The 21,296-nt window shown below is 27.2% G+C and overlaps 1 protein-coding gene and 1 non-coding gene across 6 annotated transcripts in view; one reads left to right on the forward strand and one right to left on the reverse strand.

Moving 5' to 3' along the window:
• Positions 1-603: 603 nt before the first annotated feature.
• The window catches only part of LOC122500066 (diuretic hormone receptor-like), a 95,907-nt gene continuing 75,214 nt past the window's right edge, over positions 604-21,296 (reverse strand). Inside the window, exons 3-13 of one of the 5 annotated variants that reach the window (XR_006301435.1) lie at positions 20,124-20,310; positions 19,834-19,927; positions 19,336-19,429; positions 18,934-19,014; positions 9,433-9,509; positions 7,368-7,487; positions 4,232-4,417; positions 3,788-3,942; positions 3,555-3,564; positions 3,393-3,448; positions 725-857 (exon numbers count right to left, since the gene is read on the reverse strand). Coding sequence is in view for 4 of the 5 variants with exons in the window: in XM_043608784.1 (XP_043464719.1) it covers positions 722-857; positions 3,788-3,942; positions 4,232-4,417; positions 7,368-7,487; positions 9,433-9,509; positions 18,934-19,014; positions 19,336-19,429; positions 19,834-19,927; positions 20,124-20,310 (1,130 nt within the window). In the remaining variant the exon portion in view is untranslated. Of the gene's footprint in view, positions 858-3,392; positions 3,449-3,554; positions 3,565-3,787; positions 3,943-4,231; positions 4,418-7,367; positions 7,488-9,432; positions 9,510-18,933; positions 19,015-19,335; positions 19,430-19,833; positions 19,928-20,123; positions 20,311-21,296 lie in introns of all 5 variants that reach the window. The other 4 variants (XM_043608787.1, XM_043608788.1, XM_043608785.1 and 1 more) reach the window with 4 other exon arrangements.
• Positions 12,984-13,055, forward strand: Trnad-guc. Its single transcript has one exon. It is a non-coding gene; the product is annotated as a tRNA-Asp (tRNA).

Raw genomic sequence — 21,296 nt, forward strand, 5'->3', positions numbered from 1 at the left:
CTTGGATTTTTTTTTCTCCCCGAGAAAATTTGAAATTCCTCGGTTTTTCTTAATGAAAAAAAATGTTCATACTGTTAAAAAAAAATTTTCGAAAAGTGCTTTTCATTCAATTATATGAAAAAGAAAAGATTGTTTTCTTAAGAAAATAGTTTCTAGACTTTTAATTTTTAATATTAAGAATATTGTTTTTAAAAGCTAAACATTTGACTTTTTTTCATTAATGAAAATTCGTTAATGAAAAAAAAAAATTAACACGTTTAGCTTTTTTTTAAAAAAAAAAGCTAAACGTATGACTTTTTTTTCAATAATGAAAATTCGTTAATGAAAAAAAAAAAATTAACACGTTTAGCTTTTTTTTAAAAAAAAAAGCTAAACGTATGACTTTTTTTTCAATAATGAATTTTCATTAATGAAAAAAAGTCACTTTAAGAAAAAGCTAAACGTGTTAATTTTTTTTTTTTTTTATTAATGAATTTCCATTAATGAAATAAAGTCACACGTTTAGCTTTTAAAAACAATATTCTTAAATGTGTGACTTGCTTTTTTTTTTAAAAAAATAATGATGGTTCGATAAAAAAGTCAGATGACATCGATATGTTGTAGCCCGAGTTGCGCCTTCCAGATTTTATTTCGAAGCAGGACTTTGAAGGTGTATATAATTCATACATTAAATTTTGTGTAAAGAAAAGAAAATGAAAACAAAAAGCTGGAAATGAAAATTTTACTCCTCGGTGATGATTTTACTGGACTTATCGAGAAATGCAGTCGTTGAATTTGTCCCAATAACTGTTGTCGTTGTCGTTTCGCTCACAGTAGATTCCCTTTTTCTATACGGATCTGTTGGCTGACAATACAGCCTGAAACAAATCCTTTTTCAATTTATAAATATGAAAACATGTATTTAAGCCATCGCACGGATTTTAATTGCTTAAAAAAAATTTTTTTCTACTTAGTCTTAATTTTTAGTTATAAATAAAAAATTGTCATTCATATAAAAATAAAAAAAGTATTCCCTACAAGAACAATGTTTAACATTTATAATTCAATGTTTAGAAAAATTTTAGTCGAATTTCATTTTCTTTTTTAAAGCAATTAAATTTCTCTTCGATGGCTTGAAAAAAATTTTTTTTTTGAAAAGATTCAAAGATTGTAAACAAAATATTAATATGGCCCCCGTGCAATTGATCGGCAGAACTTGTAATATATATAAAGTCACTGTAAAACGGTTTGACAAAAAAACAAAAAAAAAAGAGGAAGAAAAATGTTTTGTGAAACTTTGGTAGATCTGTTGTAAACGATTTTACTAATATCTTTATAGAGAATTTCATATATAAATTTAAAAAAAAATAATTTTACAGTAATTTAATAAATAAAAAAACAAAATAAAATTGTTATTAGTCCACAATCCAATAAATTTTTATGACTTCATCAAAAAAAAAAAAATTTCATTTTCTTTGAGTTACTTCTCTGTGAAAGAAAAATTTATAAATTTTATATTTAATTAATTAATTCACTTAATTAAAATTTACAACATTTAAAAATTTTATATTTAATTAATTAATTAAATTAATTAAAATTGATAAATATAAACTTTATAAATTTTATAAACTTCATAAAATGTAATTATGTTATTTTAGTAAAAAGGAAGAAAATTTAATCTACTGTGGATCAGGAACTTAAGATACAAATCAAAATTATATTTTTAATAAATTTTACAATATAGATGTTAAAAATAGCAGAAAAGAAATGTTTTCGTATTTCTCTAATTTTACATCCAGAGAAAAAAAGTTGTAATAAAAAGGAATAATTAAATTAATTTAAAGGTAGAAAAAAGATTTAAATGTGTTGGAAAGTTTTATTTTTATGTGTCGTTTTATGAAAATTATACATTATTTTAAATTGTTTATTAAATTAATTTTTTTTGTTTTAGTAAAAAGTTCATTTTGATCCACATTAGATTCCGGAAACCATATTAAATTATTTACGAATATTAAAATTTATAATGAATATTCCTTTAAAATTCTTGTGTTTAAATTTTCAGTTTATCGAATTTTATAATATTTTAATAAGTAAGAATTTTAAGAAGTTTTTAATGTACGGATTTATTAATTTTTGAAATTTAACTTAAATTGTTAAATACATTATTGTGTTCACTTACTACTTTATTATAAATAAAATAAAATATTAAATATGATAATTTTATCGGATTTTTTTATTTTAAACACTATTTAAAACTGTTCACTTTTCAGTTTCTAATAAATTAATATTAATTAATTTTATTCGTGTTTGTTTATTATTTATTTCAGATTTTCTATTATTGTAAATATTATTTTAAACTTTGTTTATAAAATTTATTTTATTATTTTTTAACGTTGTTGATTTATTATTTTTTTACTTATTAATTACTATTAATAAAGCAAGAAAAACTATTTACTTATTCATAGTGTTTTACAATGTTGCATTAATAAATAAATAGTAAAGCAAATATATGTTAATTTTATTAGATTTTTGTATTTGTTTATTTGATTTTTAATTAACATTTATATTTAAACAAAATTAAAAGTTTTTCATTTCAATATTTAAATTATGATTAAAATTGTTGTATTTTGAGATATAAACGATTTTTTGGATTAATAAAAAAAAGAAGCGTTCTTTACTTAAATAATTCAGTTACTATTAATTTCATTTATTTTAATAATAATTAACTCATTTTATTTTAATCCTGAAATCTATAAAAATTTGAGTACTGTATGGAAATTCATGTCGAAATTCAAAATTTCAAGATGGCGGATCCAATATGGTGTCAAATCGATTAAAAAATGTTTTTATTATTATTAAACTTCGTAGGCATTAAATGTTTCATATACCAAATAAAAAATATTTATTTTTCTATAAATAATGGACATTTAAAATAATTTTTAAAAAAATGTTTATTTTTCTATAAATAACGGAAGGAAAATTAAAAACTAATTGTAGTTTATAATAATAACAATAATAATTTTTAATTCTATGTATCTTCATTTAAATTTGTAATCAGTGACCCAAGAAATACAGGAAGAAAGAGATTTGACGCCATGTTTGATCCGCCATCTTGGATTTTTAAATTCCGAAACACATTTCTCGAGAGTACGGAATTTTCATTAAAACTTTGTACTTTTTTTCCACTTCAAATCTAATATCAAATTTTTAAAACACAATTTTTTTTAAGATTTCAAAATTATTCATTTATATATATAAAAAGAAAATACATGAAAATATAGTTAAATAAATAATTTAATTTTTTTGTTCTGCAATGAATTTAAGGAAATATTCATCTTTTTTATATCTCAGTATTTTAATATAATTTTTAATATAAATTTAATTAATTATTTTAGCATGCCTTCGATATTTACCTTCGGTTTCTGAGTTACATCAGTTAACCGGAACCAACTATCTGTGGATCAAAATCCTAAATTTAAATGTCTATGTTCGGATGGACTATTTTATTTGCATTTGACAATTTTTTTTTGTAACTATCACAGATGTTTGTTTTGTTTTGTTTTCAAAGAACTTACCTAAATTTTCCTGTAAAATAAATTAATTTTTTTAATTAATATAAAATAAAATATAAATTTAAAGAACAAAAATAGATTTTGTTTCTTAAAACCTGATCCACATAATGGTTTTTCATTTTATGAATTTATTTTTTTTTATTAGCCTTTTTTTTAAAAAAAAGATAAAAGAGTAGAGAAAATTGAGCACAATAGGATTCCCATGAGGACTACGACCGTGGCTGCTTTTCTCATACCTTATACTTTCAGTTCTCGAACGGGGTGACCAGTTATTGTAATACCTTCGATCTGTTCCGAGATTGCGAGCAGTACTCCATCTGGCAAAATGATGTCGAACAGTATTCTGCACTTCAGTATTGAGAAAGCAATAGAATAACGCCACCGACAAACCCTGAAATAGAATTTTCAATAATACTATAAACCTTCATTGTGTTTAGAAAAAAAAACGAGGTATGTGATTTTTATTCAAAAATTTGTGATTATTTGTATATTTTTTATATTTATATAATTATTATGTTGCAATTGTTTAAAATTCATTGAAAAATCAAAAACTCCACATATAGAATTTTTTTAAAAATTATAACTTAAAAAAAACTACGAATTGTTTTAAAAATGTTGTAAGGGGATAAGAAGTTTATTATTTTTTTTTATTAGTAAAGATGATAAAGTTAGTAAGTTACCTGAGAAGATAAAAGAAAAGCTCTCGCGAATGTGAAAATATTAGCAACGTGTCCTTCCTCGGGACCTGCCAGTACTAGAACGTAAGTTACACCGAGAAGAGGTATGAGCACCAAAAGAGCTTTACTAGCCTTACGATATTGCTGCGTCTCCACATTATTTGCTGACCTCAGTTTCGTTATTAGGACCTAAAACATTTTTTTTAAAAATACTTTACAAGAAGCTCTTAAATCTCACCTTATTGAGACAAAATAACTTCATCCTTCTAGAGAAAGTTTATTAAATTCTTAAAAAAATATATAATAACTAATCGATGTCTCTAAATAATTATCCTTTCGAATTCGTATCAATTTATTCAAAGTAGAAAATTAAATAAGTAATTACGAATATTTTCCTTTTTATTATTATTAGTTAAATTAGTATTAAATATTAACTTTTGTATTTCCGAACACAATTTTTTTCTTTTGTGGAAAATTTTCGATTTTGTTTGTGAATAATAAATCTATTATTGTCAGAGATTTATGGTCCGTAGTGTGTTTGCGCAAACCTTATTTATGTCTAGAGGAGTTTTTCTAGTTGGGAGGAGTTTCTTTCATAGTCATTTCAGAGAAAATTGAATAAGTTCAACCCTAGTGAAAAGTCCCACGTAGGTACTAACATGTATACATGAAATCATATACTTTTTTTGTTACATGAATTTGAATAGAAATCCACAAAGCATATGATTTATGAAAAGGAATAAGAAACTTCATGAAACCCTTAGTAAACTTTGATATAAATTTTTCTGAAAAATAAATCTAATCTATAATCTATCTAATATAGTCAATAGTTATTAACACGATACAAACTCTTCAAACTGATTGAAAATTTGCAGTTTTTAGCATTAATTATTATTACTATTACTGTTAAGAAAGAAATTTATAAAATGAATTTATTTTTATTAATTTAAATCTATCCTTAGTAAACCCAAAATCCTCGTGTCTCATATTTTCTTTGGTATCCCACCGCTGCCACCCAGCTGTGAATCAGACCCACAAATAAAAATCTAAGAACTTGTGATATTAGGCTAACAATCAACGAAGAACCATTCTGGGAACCAATTATAACAATTACTATTATTATTACTAATTACTAAATTTGAGAAGCAATTACGTAGCATTCTGGCGGAACTAACAAAGTTGAAACAATTTAACCAACTGGACAACAAATCTCAAAAGTCAAATTCAAGAATCTTGGAGAAAATTCCTTTGGGAATGTGGAAAGAGGGAAAATGAATCTGAGAATAAGACACGACCACAACATTTACCCACGCTGCAATCTACTTCTCCGTCTAGTCGGTTAGATTCTTGATAGTAGTCTAGTAGTGATTCATAGTGGTCTGCAAGCATGTTTCAGTTTATCTATAAAATGTACAAAAACTCCGCTTTTAGTCGCACATTATTTTTCTCTTGTTGGGAACTTGATCAATTTATTTGAATTTAATAAATTTTTCAATAAATGTTTCCTTCATTTATTTTTTCACTAGTGGTCAGTTTTTGTTATATAAGGAATTTAGTCTCTTAGGAAGTGATGAAAATTTAGATTTCAGAAAAATAAAAGACGATAATCATTGGCACAAGTTTATGCCATTCATGATTAGAATTCAATAAAAATTAAATAAAAAATTCAAAAAAATAAAAATAAAGGTATAACAAATTTTGCATTAATACCTCAAGGAAAAATTATTACATAATTCCTATGGTTTTGTTCCAGGAAAGAATAGGCGTCATTTGGTAGTGTTCGTTGCAATAGTGGCATCGCAAAGCACCCTTGCCGAATTCGGCAGTCAAGAGATAGTTGTCTTGATGAGTAAGTCTAAACCAATACAGTGCCAATCATCAAACATCTGCATCGACTATATGCCAGAAATAGTACAAGAAGTTAATTTCTACATCAAATCACCTTTCCAGGTGCCACCCTTGCCCAATTCGTCAGTCAAGAGAAAGTTGTCTTGATGAGTAAGTCTAAACCAGTACAATGCCAATCATCAAACATCTTCATTGACTACAGTCCAGAAATAGCACAAGAAGATAATTTCTGCATCAAATCACCTTTCCAGGTGCCACCCTTGCCGAATTCGTAAGTCCAGAGAATAGTAATCAAAAACTCCACACAGATTTGTTTATTGTAAAAATTGTAAAACTACTTAGGAGAGTTGATAGTGGAAGAAACATTCCAAATATCGGATTGATAAATGAATCCGTCAATATGGACCATTCGAGAATTGCAAATTCAGATTTCAGATTAATTAAAACACAACATGATCGTGGCATTTTTAGTCGAGCAAAAATTTTTAGTCCGTACATTCAACCGCGGGTTTTAAGTATCTAAAGGGGAACAACACTCCAGAAATATGTTTCAAGGTATTTCGTTAAATATTTTTTTATGTAAAAATTAATATTTCCTCGTACATATGATGTTATAGCTGAAGAACGTTATTAACAATAAATATTTCTAAAAGAATAATATTGTAGGGACAATGTGGGTCCATGTCCATCTCCATAACTAGTTTTCACCTACCATAACATTATTTTTATTAATTTTATGTGTCTTCTTGCATTTCGGTCATTGATACAAAAGTGGATATCCAGAATTCCACTATTTTTGTTGTACTATTTGTAAGTTTTGGGAAATGTGAGAGGATACAAAACATGTGGTTAAAGGGTTTCGATTGATGTAGATTAGGGTCGGAATGAATTTAAGTGTAAGTTGTTACTGGATTTTCAAAAAATTTATGGCATAATTAGTATTAATTAGTATTGATTAGTATCGAATAGGAGAGGATATAGGAGTGCCTTTAAATGTTGTTATACAGATTGGTCAAAGTTAGAGGATCCTAGGTATCCAAGGAGAATTTATCAATATCATTACCTGACATACTTTTGAAATTAATTTTAACTTTTTATTTTGGAAAAACGTAGATTTAAGAATAAATATTATTATTGTTGCTAAAACATTCTGTAAAGTAATAATAAATAAAATTCTAAAGTCTTGTAGTTTTATGCTTGTGCATGAAACTTAGACTTAAGAAATATTGCCTACTAGTTCCTTTTAAGAATAGCGATTTTTATTTTCCAATAGATATAGAGCTATACTCACCCACATTATCATAAAGAGAAAAATGACGTTTATGCAAAGCACACCAATAGCAGGGGCTTGGTAGAACCAGTCGTAAGGGTGCGGTATCATCCAGGGACAATGCCTCCATAAAACCACATCCTGTTAAACGGAAAATTTACAATCAGTGAAATGAATAAAAGATCACAATCATAATTCACAATTGTTAAATTGATAACTTAAATGGTAATTTCTCTCAGCTTCAAAAAGAAATTATGACGAATATTACTCATTTTAATTTTTCTAAATCCATTATTCTAAAGTATCTTCCTAAACACTAATAAAACGATTTCTTGATAAATTAACTGATTTCTAATTCCTTGAACGTAAACATCTATTAATCTTCAGTGTTTAATTTGTATTTTGCCTTGAAAAATTTCTTAAGTAGGTATAAGTTAAATTTATGTGTTTAAACATTCGCCAGGGAATACTAACCACTTGACAAGGAAGGAATACTGAATGAGTACTGGGTGAAACTGAACTGTTGGGTGAACTGACGACTTAATTGCTATGGAGTAAAAGGCATCACTCTTGAAGTCCATAGTAATCAAGACATTGCTTCACCCAGCAGTTTAATTAAACCTTTGTTCTGCATCAATCTCCTTCAAACAGGATATTAACAACTAAATTTTGTCGTGACGAAAATTATATTAAACACAATAAAGCTGATCTGCTGATATAACTAACATAACACAAAAGATGTGGCAACGTGGTCAAATAATTCTATCTAGGCTTTCATGAGTGCTGTTAAGTTTTATGAATAAAGAGTGGTTGTGAATTGTATAAAAGTTTTGTTAAATTTCATAAATTAAATTTGTGTTAATTTTTAACAGATGAAAATGATATGTTTATATATTTAAGTTGTCTATAATATTGGGTTAACATTGAGTTGACAACCACCTTTAAAATGGTTTACCTAATTCTTATCTTCATAAATAATGAAAATAAATATGACCTGAAAGTATAGCAACTCTAGCTTCTGACTTATCCTAATAATTAACGATCACGTTTCAGGGACAATTCCGACAGATGGCGTGAGTGACAATTCACATCGCCTTAATCCATAGACTCAATAAATTTTTTTATAACAGTAAAAATGAGTAATTCGGTTCCCAGTTTCTCTAAATTTAATAATACTAAATATACCAATTCATCTTTAACAAAAAAAAAATTTGAATAGTTATTTTAAGTAGACAGACAATGACACTTTAAAGCACTACAAGTGAATAAAAAACTTTTTTCCACAATTGAATAGCGAAAACAGTACAAAAATAAAGTTAAAATAAAGTTTTCCTTTTATTCCTCTCTGTTCTGAATTGAAACCCGAAAGTTCAAAATCAACAATCGATTCCGATTAAAAGCATTCGAATTCAAACCAGTTGTTTTTATTTATTTAAATCAACTTTTTCTTTGATCTGAAACAAAACTAATGTGTATGAAATAGCAAAAAATTATCTACTTAATAATTATTAAAATCGTTTTTCAAATAAGATCCAAGTATTGATAGGGCACCCCTATAAATCTAAATTTTCTAAATAGTTTAAAGTTGTAAAGGGAACGTAAACTGATCATTTTTGATGTTTCTAAATAAAATTATGAAATCAAAACGAAATTACTAATTTTTGAAACTTGTTCTGAGGAAATAATAATAAGTTTTTAGAAATAAAATTCTTTCAAGAATCAAAGTCATCAAAAGTAACTAACATTATATGTAAATATATTTAGGAGAAGAAAAAGGTGAAAGAACTCTTTATAGCGTGTCTTTTTCACTCTCGTTAATTCAGAGCCTATATAAGTAAAGCATATTGCGTGTTAGTAAATCGATCGTTCAAAAATTCAGTTCAGAATTGAGTTCTAAGTGTATAAATGGATTTAACAGTTCAAAATCTCAATCTTGGAATATAAACTTTTGAATTCTCTATATTTACAATTATTTTCTTTTTTAATTTAATCATTATACATGTATTATATAAAATTTACAAAAGACAAAATTCTTCATTTAGAATTTAAAAATCTACTTGCTAAAATATTTGTCAAGATCTCTCACCTGATTACCCTGAGTTCCAAGACTTGGTCCTAGAGACTTGGCGATAGCCCAAACGGCCGTTACAAGAATTGGCACACCTAAAAGTATACGCAAGATATTAAAAGGCTTTTCAGTATCTATATTTGACCGCGTCTGAGAAAATGGGCCTTTTGACCAAAAAAATCGATTTTTAGATTCAGACGTTTTTACACTTTAGGGTCCTTAAGATAGAATGAAATTAGTCTCGGGTTAAACAATTTTTTTTGGTCACAAGGTCCCTTTTCTCAGACGCGATCACATATAGGAGACATATATTCTAAATTTTTTTTTCAGTAAAATAGAAACATTTATGAAAGTTATAGAATAATCAGTTAGTAAAAAAATCAGATTTCCGTTCTAGAATTAATAATAAGTGATAAAAATCGTGTCAATAGATAAACGCGGAAACATGCGTTAATTATGAGCGTATAATATGTAATTTGGGATACAGAATTATTATATTACACCTCAATCAATTGGACCTCTATTCAATGAAATTAATTATAATTGGACGGTGCTCGGGTGTATGTCGATGAAAAGCAGGTTCGCATATATGAATGACAGAAAGTTTGTGGCGTTATTTAGTTTTAGTAAAGTGATTTTGAAACTCGGAATAAATCTAAATATAACCATAATTAGGAAATATGATATTTTTAAAAATAATTGGAACTAAAAATGCTTTCTAGTTAGCAGACCCATAAATTAATTTTTTAATTTGCAATATTGCAATTGAGAATTAAAGTATAATTTTGTTATAATTTTATTATTTTTGTTTACTAAAACATTTTTATTTCATCAAAACGCGTTTGGCATAAAAGATAATATATAATATAATTTTGCAACAGAACGTAAACTTTAGTAATTAATGAAAGTAGAGATAACGTGTAAATAGAAAATAATTCTTTAAAATAAATTAGTAAACTACTAATTAATTACAATAACGTGATAACTAAACTTTTTGTACTGTTTCGAAAATTTAATTAAATCTTCTAATTTTTGTAAAATTGCAACAAAATAAATGCGTTGGCCACTATATAGTATCCACCCCGGCCCTCTATAGGTTAAATATGAACGAAATGTTTTAAAAAAAAACCATTCCATATTTATCTCAAAACGCCTAGGGGATAAAACATAAAATTGTTCGGGACATCATCAACTTTTTTCCCCCCTTTATTTTAGTAAATATTTTTGTAGGATTTCACTTTGAATTTTATGCCGCTTCATTTTGCAACTTTAATTCAAAAATATGCTGAAAAACCTTTGAATTGTTAGTGCATTTACAAACATGCAGTAAAAATTGATAACAATGACACAATTATACTGCGTTTCAGAGGATAAGGAGGAAAAACAGTATACAAACATGTCCCCTAGGGCGTATGCAATTTCGCCACTGACAAAATATTCCTATCGAAAAGCCGTGCACTAGATGTTTTTTTTATCCGAGGCGTAGTTATTAGGTAAAAAAATACAGTCATTTTTTTGGGTATAAAAAAAAATAAATGTCCAAAAAGTGAAAGTTTTACGTTTCATTTATTTTTATTGCGCAAATGTTTATAATAACGTTCGCCATTTTGAATATTGAAAAACTGACATTAGATTCGTAATCAGCGATCCCGAAAACCCCCAAGTAACAAGTTTTAAGCAAATTTGAGGAATTTTGAAAAAAATGTCCGCCATATTGGATCCGCCATTTTGAATTTTGAAAAACTGATTAAATAAATATTTCTATCAAATAAAAAATTCCTCTCGATGTATAGAAACGTTCGCATTAATCTTATAATTAAAAATTTAGAAATTCATTTCACGTTGGTTATTCGTGAAAAAAAATTTTTTTTTTAATTTTATAATCATGTTGTCTCTTTTACGAACTTTGGGGAAAAATTTTTTTTATACTCGAAATATCTGACCATTTGGAAGAGTTAAAAGTCAAATATCATTTTCAATTAGATTTGTCCACGGGTATACTTGTCAATTACTTTTCACTTTAATCTTCAAACAAAACCAATTAAATTGGTTCGTATTTTTTTTTAGAATGTATCCAGTGTCGATTTGCACAAGTGTGTAACTGTGTCAATAAATCTGCTTTATATTTGCAGTTTTCAATTAAATTTCAGCTAACGATTTTAAATTAATACTCAGTGCTGAAATTTGTCCCCTAAAATCAAATATTTATACTTTGAAAAGAAAGGTGTGAATTCACTTTTACTTTTTGTTTCTATATATATATTAGGTGTCGTAAAAGTAATTACAAACATATATGAACATACATTTAAGTTCTGATTCGATTAAATTTGGATTTTGTGACCAGATTTCAAAAATTCAAAATGGCGGATCCAATATGGCTGAAAATTTTTTAAAAATTGTTTTTACATTTTTAATTTTTTTAAATCTTAAAATATAGTTCACTTCGTATATTTCTGTTAAGGAGTAAGACTTTAGAAGAGAAGAAGTGAGCAGAAATATATAAAAACTAAATTCTCTCAAAGATTAGTCCAGTAAACGATGAACATTGTTCTCTTGAAGTCAGGAAACTGAAAAATAATGACACGATCGTGCAAAAGAGATTGTACTTTAATTTCTAGATTTTCAAAGTAGTTCGCAATCGACCACATTTTTAGAGTAGCAAGTCTCATTTCTTGTCGATTCGAGTCAAAGTTTTTTAAAAAAAAATTTTTTAATTAAAAAAAATTTTTTTTGGAATTTAAAAGAATTTTTTTTGTTGAGTTCTTAAAGGAACTTATTTTAAAAGCATTACATGAATTTATTTCTTTTTTTTAAATTCTAAAATTTTAACAGCATCAAGTCATTTTACAAAAATGTTAAAAGTTAATGCCAAGAGTGTGAAGAAAGATAAGAGAAACCGAATTTGTAAAAAAGGAAAAGAAAAGGAGTAATGAAGTTGAAGGGAAGGTCGAGAGAAAGTTTGAGAGAGTTTTCTAAGAATAAAAGGTGCAAAAGGAGAGAAGGATAAAATAGATTCCAGAAAGAAAAAGCGCGTGCTATTGGAAAAAGAAAAGAAAATTGTTAAGAATGGGTTAAGACAGAAAGTGAAAGAAAATACAAAAGAGGCAGTTAAAGTACCTTTGGTTTATCTGTATTCTGAAGGTGAAACAATAAAAATTTAATGGTTAAGAGGGTTTATATAAATAAAAAAAAAAATTTGCAAAAATTTTTTTTTTTTATAAATGTTATTAACTAATTGAAAATGTTGAACGTAAATAAATGTTATGTAGTTAAATATTAAATAAAATTAACTTTTATCGATTTGAAATGGCGTTCAGAACTCTATTTCGTTATTTATTTTTATAAATGAACAGTTTAACAATACAAAATTTTTTTTAAAAATAATAAAAATTCTATATTTTTATAATTTTCTTAAAAAAATGATAAAAATTCTCTATTTTTATCGCAAAATAATGTCAGTTATACTTCATTTTAAAACAAATAAAATTTCACTTGAAAAATTAAAATCGCATGTGTCAAACAATAAATATCGCACACGCCAAGTTTAGTTGAAGTACGAACCGACAACATCTTCAGTAGTATAGTGGTCAGTATCCCCGCCTGTCACGCGGGAGACCGGGGTTCGATTCCCCGCTGGAGAGAATTTTTTTTCATTTTTTTATAAATATAAAAAAAAATCTCATTTTACAATATTTTTAACTAATTTGATTCATTTTTACTTTCAGTTATATTTTTTCCATTTTTTACCATTATAATAACCGATCAAAAGAAAGAAAAAAAAACGAATGTCATGAAAAACATATTTCAATTAAATACCTATTTATATTTAGAAATTCCAACAATTTGAATAAAAATTTTTCAAAAAAACTAACTTCTTCAAAATGTTTAATTAAAAAATTATTGAAAATTGATTTTTAATTGCGTAAAAATGTCAAAGTGAATGAAAAATTTTAAAATAAATTTATAGTTTCATATTCTATAAAGAATTCAATGATTGTCAGAAATAAAAAATTCTTTTCAGGTTTTTTATTCAGAATTTACTAATGAATTCTGTTTCATTATTTTTACGATAAAATTTTAATAGAATTTGCAAAAATACAAATTATGCAATAAATAAGAAAATCTAAGTTATTTAAAAAAATCTTAAATTTAGATATCTTTTTCTAATAACGTTCTCGATTAATTATTTAAAAACTAAATTGTAAGGATGTACGACTTATGTAAATAAAATTTTTCGAAAATTTGAACTTTAAATATTTTGAAGTTAAGAATTTGTTGTAAAAATTCTCCAGCATTGGATTACTTGGAAAATTTGCAATCGATTAGCACTTCTCTAGTTTCTCTCTAATTTCAAAGGTATAGAAACCACCCTGTAAAATTTGAACCATCTCTGATGGAAAAAGACCGTCACCAAAAAATATTTATTTTTAGCGTTGGATTTCTCTTTCTAAACACACGTTTGTTTGCAGACACACAATATTTATTTGCATTTGTTTTAAAACAAAAAATCTACACTGAAGGATAAAATCAATTTAAAGAAAATAAAAATTCGAATACCTATTTTTTAATTTTTTAAAATTAAAAATATAAGTGCTAATATTTTGAGAAAATTATATAACATTGGATTATAATTATTAACCTAATTAATATAACTTTAAGTAAAATTTTCTCTGCCTGAATAATTTTTTTTCAACTATAATTTTTAATAGAAGTTCTAAGAAATAAATTTTAACTTTTTGAGAAACTATCTTCTTTAAATTATATTTATAGATTTTTATCCTATCAATTTTTTAAAAACTAAATATTTTTTAAATTTTTCGAAATGTATCAAATGTATAAAGACAAAAATGCCAGTGGGTTATTTTTCCTCCGTTTCGTAACCATAAAAAAAAACTAATAAATTTTGTTTTCTTTCGTTTGGAAAATATGATTTGGAGAAGAATTGTACAAATCTACAGCAATCTGCTTTTATGTGTTTAAATGTAGGTATCGTTTTTTTCCATGTCAGTCTTAAAATTCCCTCGTTTTTCACTTTATCCTTCCATTTTATATGTTCATTGCTTCCCTATATCCTTCTCATTTAAAATGTAATACATTTTTCACTTTTATTTTCTCTTGTGAATAAAAAGAATATTTTCAATCTATAAGGTGTGTAACAATTTATCTTCTACTATCTTTATTCGTTAAAAATATTAATTAGAAAAGCTGAAGAATATTAAAAACTATATTTTTTGCAGTGTTAATTTTATTAAAATATTATATTATATATTCCTTTTTTATGTCGAAAAGTTGCAAAAATTTTTTTTTTTGTTTAAGAATTCTTATTTCGGATTTTCCAATTTTACTTTAGATGGTCCACCGTATATTTATCTTCAAATTGTTACCCTTACCACTATTATGTTTATATCCCCTTCAGTATAGTCAACCAAGTTCATGGTCTGTAACAATCCCCTACGCAGTCAATACTTTTCACGGTGGGTCTGAATCAAGTTTAACCCAAAGAAACTTAGGTAGAAAAATTTTTTCTGCTCTCTTTTCTGATATTAAAAATTACTCCCAGATACAAAGATTCATAGAAAAAATATTTTTTAATTTTGACCTTAATTTTTTATTTTAAAAATCCGACTTCAAATTGATAATTAAAGACCCCACGAACCTCTATAATATACCGATTTTTATAAAGAATAATTTTTTAATTTTTTATTATAATTTTTAAAATATAGGATCCGCTATATTTATTTTTAAAATCTTCATTTGTAATCAACGAACCCAAAAACTGAAAAGAGATTTAAAACCCCATCGTAGGAAATTATGTACAAATCCTGAATCTGTATTCTCTCGATATTTGCCCAGAACATCGCCCTTTAGAATCAACCCCTTTTCTCTGCTTCTGAAATACGAAGGATCATTTTTTAAGTATCCAAGAAAGAGCGACGAAGACCTCTCGTGGATCCGCTTTAACCCCTCCTGTTTCGCTCTTCAACTGCCTTCTCATGCACAGTCATTGCAACACTTCATCGTCGTTATCCGCCTCTTCATGTTCTTTCTTGCCCCATCGACGAAAAATTACAGGTTCTTCAACCCATTTATCGATCTCCACGTTCACGTTTGTTTAAATATCGTAGGACTTTAGAATTTTTTCGATATCAGTCACAGATTAATTGATAATCTCATACTATCTAAAACAAATTTTTTTGGTGATTTTTAACAAGGACGATAAAATTTATAAAAATCTGTTTAATATCTATGATATATTAGCTGAACCGAAAACAATTTGAAGGAAATCTACTGCATTCTCTGTTTCCCCTATAGACAACGTCATTTCCTGGACCCCACACTGAAGGGGATATCGCTTATTGGGTCAACGAATAATTTTAAAACAAAAGTAACTAATACTTTTGAATTTAGTCCTCAATTTAAATTCCCGATTGATTCCACAAAATTATAATTTTCATTGTGTCTGAAGACATCTGGATCTACTTTTCCTCTGATTCTAATTATAAAGGATTCAAATAAAACCTTTGATAATTTTAATTTATTTTAACTTCCTTTTTCTTAGTGTCCCTTAATATCAAAGCCTTACGCTTTGTGAATAAATCAGGTTTGCGTTGCCGGACAATTTTTAATTTGGGATATGTTTAGTTTCCTTCTGAGACATAACAGTGTATAGATCGAATGTTGGGGGCAAAATTATTTTTCGCTCAATTCTGATCTTTATTTTTGAAAATTTGATCGTTTTTCACCCCTATGGAACTTACTCGAGAATTATTCTTTCAGTTAGAAAATAAATCAACTAAATCCTTCTTTTAAAGGGTAAGAATTTTTCTTCTCGTTCCATTTCTTCTTTAAACTGCGAAGTCCTTAGAAACTTTCTAAACTTTTTCATCCGAAACTAAAACTATTTTGATATCAGGAGCAAAGTGTAGAAAAAAATCGAAATGTGATAGGTTTTGCTCTATCACTTTTGTAGCGATATTCAGGAAGAGTTCTACCCCAAGATTCCTACACCGACATTTACCGACATTTAGCCCAGAGACAAACCACTTAGTCAAGATTCAAACCACAGGGTTTAAAAAATGTCGGTAAATGTCGGTGCAGAAATCTTGACGTACTTTCGAGCTTGTAACTTAAAAAATACTTTAGATTAATCACCAAAACTTTGGGCACACACATAAATTAATTAATTTGTTAATTAAATTATTAATTAATTCGTTAATTAAATTAATTAATTAGGCTCATATAAGGATTTTTTAAGTTACAAGACAATTTACAAAAAAAAATTTTTTAAGATTATATCCTAATTTTTTTAAAGCTTATGTTTAAATTAAAAAAAAACTGGCAGTGAAAGGATGTAAAAATTAAAATTTGTGACCTCTAGACGAACTGCGGTCTATGACCACCCACATTTGTCATATTTCGCGTGGGAATATTAAACAAAGTGTACTCTCATGTACAGTCAAGATATGCTATTATACAGAATCTTTTTGTGGCAAAGGAAGGTTTTCAAAGGATACACCTAATTTGAAAAGTTCAAAGTGCACAAATTCTCTTTCTTTAAATATGAATAAGGCTAAAGACAAAGTACAAAGATCTTGTTGGTGTTTTTTTTCGTTTTCAACCGTAAATTCATAGATTACTAGCTGGAAAATATATAACAACACTTGAATTGTATCCCTTACTATATCAATATTAACTTAACTATCTAAAAAAGAGTATTTAATATCTAAATATTAAATTTATCACATCAATATTTTTATCACTGATGGTTTGCGATTCTATTTTGATTTTATGTAAGTTTTTAAAGAACGTCTTTTAATTGAATAAAAATTTCTTACTAACCCCAGGGAAACTTTTATTTTTTAAAATAAAAATGTAAATAAATTGTGATTGTAAAATGCGTGAAACTAGAACTTTTGTGTACGACAGTATTTATAGCAGTTGTTTTATGAGTTGAGGTGTTTGGATAGTCAAACATTTCTTCTAGTTCACAACTTGTTCTTCCTTCGTGCACTAAAAGCATATAAAAGAAAAATTACACTGCGCTTTCTAATAAAATTAAAGTGGTTTATTATCCTGTTGAATTCTAGGGGAAATTGTAGACGAATTTAGATTTAAGGACCTGTATTCAAAAAAAGTTAATCTGTCCAATTTTTTGTCTATCACAGAATCCCCCATAAGTTTATTTTAATTTCGCGAACACAACTTTATTATTAACTATAACGGATCAACTGTTCAATGACAACATTGAATAGTTAGTTGATCCGTTAGTTTCAATAATCAATACTAAAATCCCTCTGTTAGAAAGTACTTCTAGGTTTAGGGTTTTATTATTCAGTAGTCACGTGGCATGTACACTATGGAAACACGTGACCAGTGAATAACATGTCCTTAAGGAACAAATACATATACGTTGATTGCACTGCGCCAGTTACGAAAAACGAAAAGTATATAAACTGCTCTTGGCAAACTTTATCACAGTTCATCGATATCATCTGCGGTTAGATTTTTGGCATTATTCTCTAAAGGTCTAGTTGCATCTACCCTTCGCGTTCAAAATACTTCCCAAATAGATAAATTGAATCTTCTCCAAAAATTATCAAGTTTCAATCAATTTTCTCTTTATTTATTTATTTATTACCTACAGAAAAATTCGATGTCAGCAGAAAACGCCTTCAAGTTAACTAATCAACTATTCTTCTTCGAGTCATCTCGTCTTAGTTAAATTCATTCAAGGAGATAATTTCTACTGCAAGGCACATTTCTATTTTTCTAAGGACTGCATTACCTTGACATCAACCTCAAATCAATAATTTAGTACCCCCAAAGCTAAAGGGTGTTCAATCTAATTTAAATCGACACCTGAACTCCGAACCTTTCAGATCGGGTGACCCGAAAATAATTTGAGGGAAATCTACTGCATTCTCTGTTTCCGCTAGACAACGTCATTTCCTCGACCTAACGCTGAAGCTTATTGGGGTCTACGAATAATTTTAAAACAAAAGTAACCAATGCTTTTGAATTTTGTCCCCAATTTAAATTCTCGATTGATTCCACAAAATTATAATTTTCAGTGTGTCTGAAGACATCTGGATCTACTTTTTCTTTCTGATTCTAATTGTAAAGGATTCAAATAAAACCTTAAAAGTATAGGTTTACAATTAAATTAGTGTAAACATAATTTAGTCGTAAACCTATTTATTTAATTGCAGCATTAATTTAAAAGATAGAAATAGTGATGAGGGTGGTCGGGTTCTAAAGCTTTTTTCAAAAATTCAAAATGGCGGATCCAATATGGCGGGTGAATTTTTAGTAAGTGACCCTCAATGTAAAGTAATCTGTTATACCAGAACTTTTGATTTTAGTAGCAAAAAGCTTGTGGCAAACTTTCTGAAAAATAGCGAAGCTCCTAATTATTGAAGTTGTATTGAATGTCAGGGACCTTAACAAGAACTAGAATACTAGATATAATTTCAGTAACGATAGACACCGTAATTAATAGTTTAAATACTGTAAACATACCCCAGCCAATCACAAGACAAAGCCTTAATTTGATATTGTCTCCAGTAAATGTTTGCACTACTAACAGGTACAGGTACAATCCTGTAAAATTGTATTTTAAATTTAAATTATTTGAAATAATATAAGAAATTTTAAGCTTAAATCCAGCTCGATCTCGGTGTCAGATTAGATTAAGCTTAAAAACAATTTTCTCGAAATTGTTTCAAAAATACAAATAACTAAAATAATTTCGATAAATTGAAATATATTGCATTTGGAATTACTAAAGACTTTAGAATTACTACAGACTTTGGAAATTTGGAATCACTATGAAGAAAAAGAAAATTAATAATCAGCAAATGCTTAGGAGAAAAGCTCATAAGGTATCGTAATAAAATTTATTACTACTCGATATATACCCACCTTCCACAAACATCCAGAAAAAATTGGTCAGTTGGAAATAATGAAGAAGAGAAAAGAAAGCAATACAGGTGGAAACGTCCGTTTGCACCGAGATCTAAAAGCAGATTAATAAAGCGTTACATGTTTTGGTAATCTCTCTCTCTCTTTCAATACTTTTTTTATTGCAAAAGTTCGAATAAAATTCTTCAACCTCTCATATAGAATTCGAATACGCAATATTGAAGTGAATACTAATCATTTTAAATCGATTGATGGAACACAAATAATAGAGAATTGATTGAATTATCTTTAGGAGATGATAAAAGAAGAATACAAATTTATTTTCATTGTTCTCTTTTATAATCCAGTATTTATAATTTATAATCAAGACTAAATTATTATTGACCCGTTGTGAAATTCAAGGCTTATAATTAACAGTATTCGATTTATATTCTCTAGGTTTTCTGTTTATAACTAATCGAAGAATAAATAAATCTTTATATTGTAAGTAGAACTTACTTGCAGTACTGTTGTTAAGATCCATGTAAAATCTGCTAATATATACGTCAACATCAGATGTGTATGAATATTATTCCTGAGACACCTAAGTTCTCTGAAAAAATAACAAAATCTAAATTTATAAGAAATTGATAGCTAGAGAAAAAACTGTCTGTTCTTTTATAGAAATACTGTTTTTAATTTGTCATCATCAGCATTTATTAAAGGGATCATCCATTAAGTCTGTGATGGTTAATTTCGGTAAATTAACCCTTTACATAAAAATTTATGTAATTAATTTGTATACTCACTTATAGTACAAAAATATAGATACTGCAACAATTAGAGAGATTAGTGATAGACTATAGCCGATAATATAAATCATGGTGGTAATTTCCACTCCGGATTCCACTGGCGGGACTCGAACATCGTGGCATTGGGAGTAATTCGAATAGCTGTCCCAAGTACCATTTGGCCAACACCATCTACTTGCATTTTCTGAAAATTGAAAATTTTCCTGATTAGATTAGATGCGACAAATGTCAAAACTTTTCATTTCAATAAAATAACATTTAGGAGTAAATTTTTTCTGAACTGGTCAGGGATCAATGCACCTACATGTCAGCTAACATTCCTAATAGAAAAACAGCTAATTGTTTAGTAGCGATGGGATTTTTTTGTAGTTTTACGAACTTTTTTCGTTTCTCTGGTGGTGTCAGGGGTGGGATTTTTTGAAGCATTCCTAAAATATCGACCTTTTAGTTGTCTTGATGAGTAAGTCTAAACCAATGTTAGCGGATGTTTAACCCCTTAAGTCTACTTAATTTGAAAAATCACTTTCTGGTAGCAAATGCATTAATTAACCATCTAAAAATAATTTTATACTTCCTACTTATTGAAATTGAAGAAATTTAATATCAAAAAAGCAAATGTGGTTAATTGGACGTAGGGATAATTGGAATCCAGGTAGTTAGAGTTCCAGTCTATATTAATTTTTATTTCACCCAATATTCGTAAAAATATGAAACAATACGAATATTTTCAATTTATAAAATATTTTAAAAGTAAAGTTTTTTTTATTTTTGACCTTTGCAAGAATAATAGAACTACTCACAGAATTACTAGAACCCCTTACAATAGGGTTATATTACAATAAGGTCTTTGATAATAATGAGAATTAACTTTAAAGACTCAGGTAATAATTTCTTTCTTCCTCTATCTCAATGAAAATAATATCTTTGTTTAAAATTCTAAAGTTGGGAATATAGCTAAAGATTAAGAATAGAATTCAGTAATATGATCACTGTAACTTGACGTTGAATATTAAATAATTTATAACCAAAATTGATTACTCCGAACTCTAGAAACTAAAATTATTCTTGATAATTGTTTGTGATTATTCTTAGACACCAATAAGAAAAAAATCAAAATCAGTTGGAATATTTCAGTAAACAGCTCTTTGGTTTACCTTCTCCCCCTCACTT

Source organism: Leptopilina heterotoma, unplaced genomic scaffold (genome assembly GCF_015476425.1).
Source record: "Leptopilina heterotoma isolate Lh14 unplaced genomic scaffold, ASM1547642v1 Lhet_181, whole genome shotgun sequence".
Lineage (NCBI taxonomy): Eukaryota > Metazoa > Arthropoda > Insecta > Hymenoptera > Figitidae > Leptopilina > Leptopilina heterotoma.